The sequence below is a fragment of the Hemiscyllium ocellatum genome, chromosome 20 (assembly GCF_020745735.1).
Source record: "Hemiscyllium ocellatum isolate sHemOce1 chromosome 20, sHemOce1.pat.X.cur, whole genome shotgun sequence".
Taxonomy (NCBI): Eukaryota; Metazoa; Chordata; class Chondrichthyes; order Orectolobiformes; family Hemiscylliidae; genus Hemiscyllium; species Hemiscyllium ocellatum.
The window spans coordinates 38,674,299-38,689,801 of record NC_083420.1 but is presented as its reverse complement, the minus strand read 5'-3'; the positions used below and the strand labels follow the sequence as shown (position 1 = coordinate 38,689,801).

Sequence of the window (15,503 nt, the reverse complement as noted above, 5' to 3'; positions counted from 1 at the left end):
ACAAGATTGTTGATGAAAGGCAAGAAGTGTGAATGGACAAAGCTCTACACCCAAATGCAATTGTAACCTCGTGTCATTATATTAAAGTGACTAACCTTAAATGTGTAACATGTAATCTATCAAGCCAGGTTAACTTGTTCAGTTGGGATCAGCTGTGATCTCAACATTATGAAGAGATTCTTATTGACACAAGACTTGATTGAAGTCAGGAGAAAATAGCTTTATGTTTCACTTTGTGAATGAATTTATTCCAAGTAAAAACAATGTTTGGATTGTTCCTTTACCAGCTGGTTGTCAGGAGCATAGCTAAACTGTAAATATAACTCCATGTGAGGTCTCACCAAGCCTTCTACCATTGCAGTAAGATGTCTATAGTCATAAATCCTAATACTTGTCACAAAAGCTGACATACCATTTACATTCCCAGTCTGTGTTGTACTGCATATAAATTTTCCATGATTTGCATTCAAGAACACCCAGGTGTTTCTGAATACCATTATTCCCCAGTCTCTCTCCATTCCAAAATGTAATTTGCTTTTCTATGTTTCCTACTAATAGATAACCTTTACCTGTGTTTTATTTGATCTGCGATGGTCTTATTTATTTGCTTTATCTATCTGCATCCACTTGTGATTTGTTGCACACCCTAACAGCTGACTTTCTCATCCCACTCTGTATTTGCAGCAATACAGAGTGGGATATGTAACAATTTGTTCCTTCATCCTAATTCATTGATACAGATTGTACATAATAAAGTCAAACACTCATCCCTGTTGTGCCCCACTCATTACAGCCTACCCCTGCAAAAACCCACTAATTCCTGCATCCAGCTGTATTTTCTGTTCCTCGTATTTTAGTTCAACTGTTTAAATGGTGCTGCTATTATAAAGCGGGCTCGCATGGGAATGGAACTGTCATGTTATACCAGAACAGACTACATTTCTTTATTCTATTTTGTTGTGAATGCTTCAAGCTTTCAGATAGAATGCCTATAGTTTTACTATTTTCTGATCTTTGTCACTAATTCGTATTATCATTGTTTAGCTTAGCTGTCCTTTTCTGACCCACTCTGCTTTGTTGTCAAGAATTTGTGTGTGTTGATAGAAGGATGAACTAACACAGGTAATGCTGCGTTAAATCTCATTCTGAATGGTGGCCTTTGTGAGAGGAGGTTATCAAATGCTCAACCTTCCCTAGCTTCAGTCCTTCAACAAATATGGAAAGTAGAATATTGTCCGACCGAGCCTTGCTACTTTTTGCAGCATTTAGCGACAGGCTCTGTCTCTTGTGTGCAAAATTGAAGTGATCAAGGGAGGTGTGCAGATATGGCGCAGCGTGAGCAGACAGCTGCAAACTGTCAGCCACATATATCTATCTGTTGTGGTCAATTTCATGTTTGTACGGAGGCAACTGAAGTCAAAGAATTTTCCATCCAGGTGATATTTAACACTGGCAGTACAGGACATCTGATCTTTTGATGTGAATAGCCACTGTCAAATAGATTGTAAATAGTATGGAGTCTATTGTAGAGCCTTTTTTGACACAGTCTAGGTTTTGAAGACATCTGTTTTGGATCTCCTGGTGGTAGTTAATTTTATGTCATCAGGAAACAATTGCAGAATTGTAACTAACTTCTTTGGACATCTAAATCTTTAAAAAGCCACACAGCCTCACATTATATACTTTTCCAATCAACTTGCTCGAATACACCTCTGGAACAGACGGGATTTAAACCAACACCTTCTAGCCAGAGCTAGGGACACTGCCACTGCACCACAAGAGCTGTTCAATAGCCATGCTATATACGGACTTGATGAACACATTGAAGCAATCTTGGTGTTGACATTAAAACTATTGACTTTTTTCTTGGATTTATTGAAGAAAGCTTCCATGGAACCTCTAAAGTAGCACTGTGCCTCTGGGAGGATTTCCTCGTCTACAGGAAGTAGATAGTTCAGGAGAACGCTTGTTAGATTTGTTTTTGGCATGGATGAGAGAAAAATAACTTGATAATTTCCGCAGCATAATTTATCTCACTAAATGAAGATAGTTAAAACTGTCACATTCCTGAAATCTAGGGGAAGGAGGACGTATCTTTTCCCTCCCAAATGTGTAGGATGAGTGCACAGAATTCTGATTCAAGCAAACGTCTGGCTTTGTAGATCTCAGCTGGAATATCATCAGGGAATCAGGGTTTTCAGTTTTTCATCTGTTTGATTACTTGTTGCAGCTCTATCATCTATGCCTTTCACTAGTGAATTCTGGCACATAATTTTGGGGGGCGTAGCCTGAAAAGCATCAGCAGGCACTTTAAGTTCATGGCCAAGGAGTTACTCAATGGAAATTTTCTTACGTTGATGGATGAGAGTTCCTCTTTAAGAAGACGATTGCCATACTGTGAGCGAAAAGCATTTTGACTACTTGACCATGGTTTTAAGAAAAAGCTTCAGATGTATTGATGGTCAGCATATCATTTGGACTTTTTTTTTCCTTACTACATGTCCTGCATTAGAACATTGTTTCATCAAGCCACCACATCCTGCAGCACAGAGGTAATATGCAGAGCAGAGGAAAATCACCTACACAGTTTACTCAAAAAGAACGGGTACCCAATGCATCATCCGCTGATTTCTGAACCACAAACCCCAACAAGCAGACAAAACATGTCCAGAAACCCTTGCCACTCTCCCTACACCAAAGATATCTCGGAAATGACTGCCAGACTACTCAGACCCCTTGGCATCATAGTAACCCACAAAACCACCAACACACCAAAACAGCAGCTAAACTTATGCCATTTACAATTAACTTGCAAGAACTCTAACAAACACTACATTGGACAAACAGGCAGAAAACTAGCCACCAGGATACACGAATATCAACTACCACAAAAAGACATGACACACTCTCACTGGTATCCTTACATACTGATGAGGAAGGACACCACTTCAACTGGAACAACATATCCATCCTAGGACAACCCAAACACACACACGAGAATTCCTAGAAGCATGGCATTCCAACCGGAACTCTATCAACAAACGCATTGACTTGGATCCCATTTACCATCCACTGAGAAAAAGAACAGGAAATGACATGACCACCGACCGAAGGAAACCTAAACACATGAATGGAAAGTAAGCCATGCCACTAGCGCTGCATCTGGAGGCTCACTGATGATGTTACCTAGTATGGTGACGAAGCATCTGAACACAAACCTTTCAGCTCAGTGAGCAAACCTACATCCATGTCCTTTATCTCCTGTGTGTCAGTGTTTTGTGCCTTTGGGAGCTGGCCTTGAGCTGTTTGCTACTGCCTTATTGACTTGCAAACTAGAACTGTTCTGTCAGGCAGTGAAGGCTACTTGTTTTAATAAGTTCAAGAATAATTTTCCTCAGGCCAGCAACAGTGATGATGGTGTTCAAACCCAGCAGTCTAGGCACAGGGAGGACGTATATTTGACTTTATTTGATCCCATTGTTCTGAAGTTGTGCTGGATCTGTTGAGGTTTTTCATATTTGTTGTGATCTGTACTTGAAATTCCTGTCTTTGGACTGTCTGACTTCGAGCTGAGGCATTGATCTTCTCAGGATTTCAGGCCTCGTAGAGTCTTGGTGCTGGATGAATGTTGTTCACTGCTCAAGCAAGTCAGTGATAAGAATATTAGTCCTTTGTAAGGATTGAAGGTTATAGTTACAACTTAGACTTTTGAGGAGAAAGTGAGGACTGCAGATGTTAGAGATTAGAGCTGAAAATGTGTTGCTGGAAAAGCGCACCTGCACCTCCACACACATCATTTACTGCATCCGTTGCACCCGATGTGGCCTCCTCTATATTGGGGAGACAGGCCGCCTACTTGAGGAACATTTCTCTGGGACACCCAGACCAACCAACCCAACCACCCCGTGGCTCAACACTTTAAATCCCCCTCCCACTCCACCAAGGACATGCAGGTCCTTGGACTCCTCCATAGCCAGACCATAGCAACACGACGGCTGGAGGAAGAGTGCCTCATCTTCCACCTAGGAACCCTCCAACCACAAGGGATGAACTCAGATTTCTCCAGTTTCCTATTTTCCCCTCCCCCCACCTTGTCTCAGTCAAATCCCTCAAACTCAGCACCGCCTTCCTAACCTGCAATCTTCTTCCTGACCTCTCCGCCCCCACCTGCACTCCGGCCTATCACCCTCGCCTTGACCTCCTTCCACCTATCGCATCTCCAATGCCCCTCCCCGAAGTCCCTCTTCCCTACCTTTTATCTTAGCCTGCTGGACACACTTTCCTCATTCCTGAAGAAGGGCTTGTGCCCGAAACATCGAATTTCCTGTTCCTTGGATGCTGCCTGACCTGCTGCGCTTTTCCAGCAACACATTTTCAGCTCTGATCTCCAGCATCTGCAGTCCTCACTTTCTCCCCTACGGGATAAACATTGACAGAACATTGGGAAGAACCCTATTATTCTATTTGAAATAGTGCCAATGGATATTTTATAACTATCTGAGTGGGTAGATAGAGTCGTGGTTTAATGTCTGATCTGAAGGAGGGTATTTCCCATCTGTGCCATATTCTCTCAGTGCGTCACCAGAGTGCCAGCTAGATCTTGTACTCAATTCTATGAATTTTTATTTTGTTGTCATTAACAAGAAAACAATCTTCCTTGAGAGTATTTCCTGTTTACTCCAACCAATGAGTCATAAAGGCCTTGCCAATCTGAAGCTAGCTGCATGACAAAACCAAGTGAAATTAAATTGTGGTAGTGTGGAGGAAAAAGGCAACATTGTTGTCGTTGCTGTTGCAGTGATGCTAATGGGTGGCTCTGCACAGCCAGCCAAAATTGAGTTCATGTTCGTAATGTGCCACCTCTCGACTGTGATTATTGAGATTGCAGCATTTTTTAAAAGATGTGTCTATCTTGTGCACTGTGGGTTTTAAAACAAAATGCTAAGATTTCAATGGCATGCCAGCTGAATTCTGAAATTGCTTTATTATAACACATTAACATTGTAGTTTATTCTTATCCTATGTAGTTAGAGGTTGGCAGCGTTTTAGGAGCTTCCGACACTTAATGATGCACAAGGCAGACAAAGTGCTTTTGATGTCTGTTCCCATAGCCAGCTTTTCCTGGAACAATTCACCAAAGGCTACAGCTTGAGGGGTATTACTGCTCGTCAAGCATGGCTGACCAGGAGACTTCCACTTTTACTGTTTGCCTTGGGTGAACTGGAATAATTTCCACGTTGATAATCAACCTGTTTGGCATGTTAAGAATGTACTTTCCAAGGTCATCAGGTCCTAAAGTGGAACTCAAACCCGGAGCTTCTGGCTCGGAGGCAGGCAAGATACCCACATTAGCTGAAAAGTTGCAATAGTGTCTGTACCATACATTCCAGAAAGAGAGGTCAAATGGCTGTTGTATGCTGTGTTTGTTCATGTTGTGCTTAGTGTTATTTATATTTCACAGAGCATTTCCTGGGAGAAGTTAGGCGTCAATGAGTTTCTAATTCCAAATTAAGGCATGCAACTGGCTACTAGGTTACCTGTTTCTGTCTCCACCTTTTTTTTTCTGGAATAAAGCTGTTACATTGGTGTTTTTCAATCCTCCAGAACCTTTCCAGAATCTAAGGGTTCTTGGAAGATTACTACCAGTGTGTTCACAATCTCTGTAGCTAAATCCTTGAATATCCTAGGATGCATCCCATCAGGTCCAAAGGACCTATCAGCCCCACCACCCCTCATTTCCTCTAATGACTGCATTTATTTCCTCACCCTCTTTTGCTCCTTAATTATTTCATATTCTTTTGAATGCTGTTAGTGTCATCTACCATGAAGGCTGATGTAAAATATTTGTTCAGCTCCTGTACCATCTCCCCAGCCTCATTATCGCAGGGGACTATGTTCACTTTGACCTTTTTGTTTTATAGATTTGAAGAATCTCTTCTATCTGATATTACTTGCAAATTTATCCTCAAAGTTTATTTTCTCCCTCTTTATTAGTTTTTTTTCTTTAAAAATAATTCCCTATTGTCTAGCTTAGCATCAGTCTTTGCTACACTGTATAACTTCCTTTTCAATTTAGTGCTATCCTTAACTTGCCCGGTTAATCATGGTTGGCTTAGCCTCTTCCTGGAATCCTCCATCCTCATACCTTTTTGTGAGCTGTGAACTATTGTTCCTCAATTGTCACTGCGGCTAAGCTCTTTTCCCACTGCACTCCAGCCATTTCTGCCCTCATTCCTAAATTGAATGTTTCTGAGCCAAGTTTCTTCCTCTGAAACTGCTAAATTCTAACCTTGCATTGGACTAACATGAAAGTATATGCTGTGTTGGCCCCACTGGATTCTATCTCTATTATTTAAAAAAAACAATTTTATTAATACAATTTTATCACTACAGTCTAATACACCCAGTCTTCTCCACCAATCTCCATCTCAGCCTCTGTTTCTGTCTGTTTTGCCTCTGTGTCAAGCTTACATCATCAGTTACATTGCATTTACCCATTCGGTTAATAGGTTCTACTTCTGAAGAGATATCCCAAATTGAATAGTAGTGAAAGTATTATGGCTCTGAGGAAAAGAATTCAGAAAAAAATCCACCACTGTCACTAAAGTGGTGACTACGAAACAGAAAATGAGCATTTCTGAGAGAGTGAAAATGTGTTGGGTGGGTATTGGAGGAAAGTGGTGACATCAGATGAAGACAGGTTTTGAGAATAGGGAGGCCTATAAATTGGACAGAATCTTGGAAGTGGAATGTGTGTGGGTGAACTACACAAGGAATGAAAACTGAGCAAAGATAAGTGCTTTCAAGAGCAGCAAATAGAGAAAATAATTGTAAATGATCTTGGTTATAAATCTTACATTGCATTTTCATTGTTGTGTTTGTCTCTCTTTCCCATATTTCAGGCAAAGCCGATCTATGGGGGCTGGCTATTGCTAGCTCCTGAAGGAACTGACTTTGAAAATCCAGTGCAACGATCAAGGGTAAGTTGAAAAGTTCTTTCCTTTTTTGTGGGGTTTTTGGTCAGTTAATTGGCAGCTGTTCTTAAGAGTTAAACGTTTTCTTGTGCCTTTGATATGCTTTAAATATCTGAACATTGCTGGAATAGTAGCTGCAATTAATAGTGATTATTATAGGCATATTTGCAGGGTGGGTCTGTCACACGGTGGTCCTGTTGTATGTGGAAATCTGAAACAAACATGAGAATGCTGGAGATGGTCAACAGGTCTGGGCAGCATCTGTGAAGAGAAAAACAGAGTTAATGCTTTGAGTCTGTTACGACTGTTATTTAGAACTGTTGTATTTATGATGGGGCCCAGTCATATGTGACATGCTTTATAAAGCTGAGATCCACTTCCATACAGCTTGTGGAAATGTGAGAGAACACCCATTATGAAACTTGGAGTCATTCCCAAAAGATAAATTATATCTGTGTGGATATATTGCAAATCAAAAGTCATTCTGTTTTAATAGACTGATAGCTGTCTCATTCATGAAGATTGATTTAAATTCATCAGCTGCATGAGTAGTGTGTTATGTCCGTGTTTACTTTTCAGTGGTGATGCTGAGAAACATTGGTAGACAAAGTGAATGTTGTGGTATTAGCCTCAATTATAAATCTGAGCTATAGAGTATGAAAGCAGGAATTATAGCAATGTTCTGAAGCACACAAGCTGTCCACTCAAAAAGAAAATGCAAATAGCCAGAGATAAGCCATATAGTAGACCATAAGATCTGATTAGGCTGCCAATTTTGTAAGCCGTAACCATAAAGTAGGGTGTGGGACCTCCGTGTGTTATATCAACTACTGTCAGAGAGGGATTGTGAGCTAGACATATTAATGTTTATTGTCTTAACCCCATATTATCAAATCAATGAGATATGGCTGTATAGGTATTACCTTTCATGTATTACAAGGACATACGCATGAGACTTTTCAGTTGAGCTGGACACACTTCTCAAGCATAAAGTGCCAAATCACTTGGGGCATTACATGCTGGTGTTGTAGGATCACTGAAAACTGGAGACTGAAGATCATTTGGTGTTCAGTAGTAGTAAAAAATGATGGTTTGTGAGAGACGGGTGTGCCGGGAGGTGAGGATTATTGAAATTGATAACATGAAAAGAAGGTTCTGGAGTTTGGCAGCACTGATGAGGGATGAAGTCTTTTAGACACATGGGGAGATGGAGATTTTGAAATTATTGTGTGACTCCATATTTTTATTTCTCTTGAAGTAATTGTATTTGAAATTTAAATATAGTGTATTGCCAATTATTAACTATCTCTCTGAATATGAACTTCTGGAGTTATGAGATGGTTTTGAACTTGAACGGAAAAGTAATTTCTTAAATAAAAGTAAAAGACTGGATACTGGAAATCTGAAATAAATAGAGAAAGTTCTGGAAAGGTCTGGTGACATCTATGGAAAGTTTTGAGTCCAGTATGATTCTTCACAATTGAAGAACAGAAAGAAATAGTGAATGTTAGTTTTTCAGACTTGTAAAATCATGCTTCTAGTCTAAATAAAACAAGTTTGACTGAGATAAATAATCCCTGATTCGTACAAAGAATTGACTTTGATTTTCCACCATTCCTTATCCTCCAGTACATGACTCAAGTATGAGCTGGATGATTATTATAACAGCCCAACACACATTCTGACTTTGTTCCAGCAGCCAATTGAAATAATCTTGACTGTCAGTGTATCTTATCCAGACCCCATGGTCTCAGACATCAGGGCATTGTGCTTGGTGTGCTGATATATTATCTCGGAGGTGGTTTGCAGTCTTTGATGTTTATTATTGTGGACCAAATATTGAACTACAGAAGCAATCACCCCAGTATCTACTAACGAAGCTGCATCAGAGCATTATTCCAATGAGCCACCACACACTGCAGCACAGAGAAACTATACAGAGCAGAGGAAAATCACCTATACAGTGTATTCAAAAAGAATGGGTATCCAGTGAACACAGTCTGCAGATTTTTCAGCAACAAACCCAAACAAGCAGACAAAACGCGTCCAGAAACCCTAGCCACTCTCCCTACATCAAAGTCATCTTGGAAATGACTGCCAGACTACTCAGACCTCTTGGCATCATGGTAGCCCACAAACCCACCAACACACTAAAACTGCAGCTAATGAACTTGAAAGACCCTATACAGACAACAAGCAAAACTAATGTCATTAACGAAATACCATGCAAGACTGTAACAAACACTACATTGGACAAACTGGCAGAAAACTAGCCACTAGGATACATGAACATCAACTTGCCACAAAACGACATGACCCACTCTCACTAATATCCTTACATACAGATGAGGAAGGATACCACTTCGACGGGGACAACACATTCATCCTAGGACAAGCCAAACAGAGACACACATGAGCATTCCTAGAAGTGTGGCATTCCAACTGGAACTCTATCAACAAACACATTGACTTGGACCTGATTTGCCACCCCTTGAGAAAAAGAACAGGAAATTGCATCACCACAGGAAGTAACATCACCAACCCAAAGAAACCCAAACATATAAATAAAAAGCAGGAATCATGGACAATGCTTCGTCTGGAGATCACTGAAGGTGTTACCTAGTATGGTGACGAAACGTCTGAAAACTAACCTTCCAGCTCAACGAGCAAACCTACATTGTTAAACCAAGCACTTAGAGTTGAAAGCCAATTAAATTTAAATCTGATAGTGTTGACAATCTTGAAGCAGTCCAGTTGTTAAGAAATTAATGTGGTATCATGGGTATAAAGATGGGGGCAATTGGACAGAGAGGAGACAGCCAGTTGCCATCTGAAGAGATAAAATTCCAGCTCTCAGTAAAAAGCACCACCTATTCATAAAGGTACACGGCACTCTTAGATGATATTCTTGACACCCGAAAGCGCCTGAGAAGGCGTTTCGGACAAAGGAAGATGATGGAAGATGATACAGAAAACTTTGGAAGACGCACACTTGAGAGATTAAGTTTTAACTTTATTGTTTTCTAATTACTTGGATTTATATAAGCTAGTGGAGTAGTATACTTTGGAATCTTGTTTTATTCAGGAATTGGTAGTTAGAGATGGATTGTTCGGTTTGTTAATAGTTCTGATACATTCACTGTTGGTGTTAGATAAATAAGTAGTTACTTGTTAGTTATAGAATGGATGAACGGATTCCATTTCATTTAACCACTCCTTCAGAACAGCTTGAGGTAATAGGCAGGTTATTCCACTTTTCACACTTCTTTTTATCATATTACGAGCCAAGCTGAGCTCCTCCGGGTGTTTTGGTTCTAATTATGGAGGAGTGCCGAGCTCCGCTTTGTAACATCAGAATAAAATAGATTTTCACCATGTTTCTTTGAACTCAAAATAATCCATTTCGTAGTAAAATAAATTATTTTAAATACAAATGCAAATATGAGTTAACATCAAAACTAGGATTCAAAATTAAAATTCTTTCCCCTTAAGCCCAAATGCATATGCACTCATAGAACAACGAAACGACAAAAGTCTCTGCAAAATGATGGCAATAAGGAAAATAAAAACCCTGTGGACCAAGGATCTGACAATAATGGATAGAATGTGATGACTTCTTACAGTTCACTGGGTTTCCTTTCAAAGAGGTTGGCTTGTGGATGGTTGTAAATTAACTGTAAAACATCAGTTCTGATCGCACTCAAACTGAATTTGAGTCTTTTTGTTTCTAAGGTTTGACGGTGTAGCCAAAAATATTGATATTTGGAAACCGTATCATGTTCCCAAGAATTTTTACTGAGGAAAGAATGTCAGGACAGAGAGAGAAACTTGCCTTTGCTGCAAGACTTGGAGGATTTTTCTGTCAGAGCCATAGGTCTATAAAATAGAAGGTTTCTAGGCAACCATATGCATAGAGGTCCTGTAGTCTTTTCAAAATCAGGTTTTCCAGTAATCAAGGGCTGTAAAACTCTTGACTTGTCTCCTTGGAAGCTTTGCTTGCCTTGTTCTCCATAGTCACTTGATTTCTTTGTAAATAGCAGATAGCTTGCAGCAAACATTAAACTGTTGACTTAAATCCTTGATAAAATCACGTTGTGCCCTTCTCAATCCAGAAAATGTCCGACCATTTCGTATCGTCCAATTTTCCACAATGACATTATGTGTATGTAACCCCAACACTTGGAATTGCGCAGTTTCAAAAACACTTAAGAAACAATAGAATAAAATGGCCTGCTTGATTGCTCTCACCAGTGGCACACTAGTGGCATTTTCTACCATGCACAAAGTGTTGAGGCCCTTCAGCAGCATTTTCCAACTCTGTGGCCTCTAGAACTTAAACAGGCCAGTGCAGCAGGTGCATGGAAACAGGATCGAGGAATGGGGTGCTGGAACTAGGAGAAAGTGAGGACTGCAGATGCTGGATTCAGAGTGGAAGAGTGTGGTGCTGGAATCACACTGCAGCACCATACTCTTTAACTCTGACTCCAGCATCTGCAGTCCTCACTTTCTCCACATGGAAACAGGATGACCTGCAAATTCTTCTCCAAATCATGTACTACCTTGATCTGGAAATATCATCATTCCTTCATTGTTGTTGGTCAATATCCCGGAATTCTCTCCTTAATATAGCTGTCCCTACATCACACAGACAGCAACACTTCACTGACATCTTCTCAAGGGTAAGTAGGGATTGGCAATAAATTCTGAACGATGTTATGATACCACGAATGGTTGAAGAAGAATTCCTCACAGTAAAAATATCACGTGGTGCACTGCATCTGAAAGGTATTGTTGTGGGGAAAATCAACAACCTCTGAGGCAGAGTTGGGGTTCAACGACAGAGTTTATTGTACAAAGAAATACCAGAGCTCTGGGGAGAGAAAGACACCAACAGCACAGTGGTCTGCTGCGAGTCTTCTCTCAACCCGGAGCACATGTCAGGATACTTTTATACATTTTGTAATATAATAGCTCAGTGATGAGGTTATTGTCTTTGTAACATTGTTTGTTTATTGTAAACATTGCGGAATTGTTGATAGTTTCTGTGCAGTCATTGTCAGTTCCAGCGCAGCCTTTGTTAATTTCAGCGCGGTCGATGAAGTTTCAGCACAGACATTATCAGTTTCAATGTCTGCATGGAAATCCATTGCTGTAGTAATGGGTGCTAATCGCTCTTCCTGAGAAGGACGATTTCTGCAGCCCTGGCTGTTGTCATCCTGTATTGATTCTGTATCAAACTGTTAGCATTCTAACAAAGGTGTTGGCTGGACCCAGACACTTCAGCAGGAAGTATAAGCTGTGTATTCTCTACCCCACCCACCTTAAACTAATCAACTAGGCTGTGAGGGCATTGTGCTGGCATTCTGGTGGCCCCTGGCAGTTTCTGTGTTTGCTCTGCTGTCTCTCTTCATTTTGTGGTCCAGCGGCCATCTTATGCGTCAAGTGGCCAACTTATGGCTCAGTGGCCATCTTGTGTGTCTGTGTACCTAGTGTCACCCTGCCCTGTGCCATCTCCCACTTCAGTATGAGTAAATCTAAAATACCTGCTTATTGCTGCTTAAAATTACTTGACATGGAAGGAACTATTTTTTAATTTTCAAAATGTCATTCTTGTCATCTTGCTGTGACTCCTGTGTGGGATTTTCATTACCAGATGTGTAGCTCAAACCAGTCTACAGGACTACCCCATTTTCTTGACCTTAGTGTCATGTTTTTGCATATACTCAGAATATAGGCTGGCCTCACTTTTCAATGACAATGTGCTTTTCTCACATTGGTAGTCAGCCTCAAATGCACATTTCACTTATCAATATCTTATATTTGGGTGCAAGCCTGTGATACAGGCTGCGTTGCAACAATGGGTGGAAGTTTAAGAAACGCCCACAGAATCAACCCCATGTGGCAAATGGCAAAAGTGGCAACTACCTAAAGTGCAGACTATAAAAACAAGTTGACACCTGAGATTTTCTGAGGCTTCAGAGGTCAGTGTCTACAGTATATGTTTCATATTATTTTTTGTTGGTCATGCTTTTGTTTCTTGCTATTTACATAACTGTAAAACATATTTCCCCCTCCTTCATATTATGTATTCAATTAACATTTCTATATTGATACATCATTCAAAGAGAAATTTTCACCATTGTTCAAGTTCCAATGCCCAATGTGCACATGTATTAGATGGTCATTGTTAGAGCCTTGAACTGACTTTCTACTACTTAATGTTGACACTGAGTGAAATCTGAGAACCACATCGACATCCCCTTTGGCTCTTTCACAATCGTTGCCCAATTTTTAGTGCACTAAGTAACTTAATCACTGATTTTTATTTATTGGCTGAACACTTCATGACATTTAAAAATTCCAAAATCTATCTTGCAGAAATGGCAGAGAAGATTTTTTCTCCTGTACGAACATGGCTTACTGCGTTATGCATTGGATGACTCGGTGAGTTCAATTGTTTATACCTAGTCTAGACTTCAGTGATTGATATGTCTAAGTGTTATGAAGCTTTTTGTGCCAGGTGAGTTTTGGAAATATATAATTGCAGCTTGTTTCTTTGTATATTAATTTTCACAATGCTTTCTTTTTCCGATCATTATTATGTTGCAGTTGCCATACCCAGTTCTTAGTTTTATTATAGTTTATCCTTTGCAAATTTTGTGATTTACTGTGTTAATTCACAACAAAAGTTCAAAGTACCTTTATTTCAACTAGCATGAAAGAGGGACAGTGCCATTTGTGTTATGCCAAAATATACAGAAAGAATTTCATGGATGTTTAGGAGATGAAAAAAAACGAAGAGGAAGATAATCACCAGTATCTGGACTGGCTACATTTTTATGTAGGCAGGTTATCAGGTAACCATTGAAAAATGGGGGGCTTCTGCACCCAGCTGTTTACAGGGTAATGTTAGAGATTTCCATTGTTTTAATGGAAGCTCATCTAACATTACAAACTGCTGTGACAAGCAAAATGATGTGAAATCAGCCTTTTTACAGGAGAGTTAGAGAGTGGAAAGCCAAAAACTACAGAAGAAAAGATTTTGAAAATTAGTATTTAGAAACTTTGGTGTTATTGAGTACAAAGGCAAAGGAAAGTAATAAATGCTATGTTTCATGCACAAAATGTTATATACCCTGTCATTATTGATGCTGTACAGGTTCCTGTTTCAACAAGTCCCACAGAGGTGCTTAAAGGGATTGTTCAGAAATATAAGTAGACCCAGTTGTTTTAAATGAGATTATTCTAATTTACTATTCAACTGTGTTTGAGGGGCGGAGACAATATGGTAATAGATTCTGGATAGAGAGCTGCATAATTCTATATAATTGTATAGACAATTATAAGCCTCATTTAAGGGCTCTCAATGTTTTCATTCAATCTTTAATCTGTCCATATGTTGCAGCTTTATAAAAAAGTGTTCTTGTGTGTAATAGATTTCTTTCTTGCATTCATATCATGTTGTTGAGTTGTCTCAGTTTGTAGCAATTCCAGAAATGCTGCCATTTGGATTAAATACAGTAAAGGAAGTTGTGGGAAGTTTCACAATCCAATGCCACATGTTCAGTTTAACTGATTGTAGCCACTTCAAATAATTGAAATGAAATAACATTTTCTGTAATGTGTGCTGGTGATTTGTTTGCAACTTTTGGAATGGGGAAAAAGCATACACAGATTTACTGAAAGAAATGTGGACTTAATCATGCAGCCTACAGAAATCAGCACCAGCCCCTCCCCCAAGGTCCCAATTGCTTGTCAGATCAGGATGTAATGTTAGATGCGCTTCCATTAAAACAATGGAAATCTCTAGCGTTACCCTGTAAAGGGCTTCATACAGAAGCCCCTCACCTTTCAAATGTTACCTGATAACCTCCTTGCTTAGAAATGTGACTGGTATAGATCCTGATGATCAGTGAAAAGAAGATTAATGGGTAAGTAACCAAATGCTGTTCCAAGGATGTAATTCAAAACTGCCAGTGAAGGGTGCTGTACACTTTGTCAGACCTTAACTGCACATGCTACGGGACAATTGTTGTTTAATCAAAAACATGCTTTAATTTTAAAAAGGAGATTCGTACACAATTGTACATAAGAACACCGGTCCTTCTTTTCAGCGCAATTGTCGTCTGGTAGGGTTGTGTTTATTTACTATGTTTTTCTCCATAGACGTTTTCTCAGGTTTTCTTGATTCCTGTTAGTAGTTCCTCAAATAAAGGTGAAGGCTCTTTTCATCATTTTCGTCCATGCTGTGTGGTGTTACTTACAATGTACATATTCAAAGTTGATTGTGCACTTTTGGCACTCTGCCACGGAAGGCAGTGGACGTGAGGTCATGGCATATTTTTAAGGTAGAGATGGATGTTTGTTAGACAAGGGAATAAAAGGTTATCATGGGTTGATGGGAATTTAAAACTTGAAGCACAAATAGATTAGCCATGATCTTATTCAATGGCAGAGGAGATAGAGAGACTGTCTGGCCTACATCAGCTTTTACAAGAATGGAGGATCAATACCACTGAGAGGTGCAAA

General features: G+C 39.8%; 1 protein-coding gene across 3 annotated transcripts in view; it reads left to right on the top strand.

The window, feature by feature from the left end:
• Positions 1-15,503, top strand: part of LOC132825463 (myosin phosphatase Rho-interacting protein-like) — a 199,671-nt gene that overhangs the window by 27,150 nt on the left and 157,018 nt on the right. For all 3 annotated transcript variants that reach the window (XM_060840766.1, XM_060840765.1, XM_060840767.1), the window contains exons 2-3: positions 6,903-6,980; positions 13,353-13,418. In XM_060840766.1, coding sequence (XP_060696749.1) covers positions 6,903-6,980; positions 13,353-13,418 — 144 coding nt within the window. The remainder of the gene's footprint in view (positions 1-6,902; positions 6,981-13,352; positions 13,419-15,503) is intronic.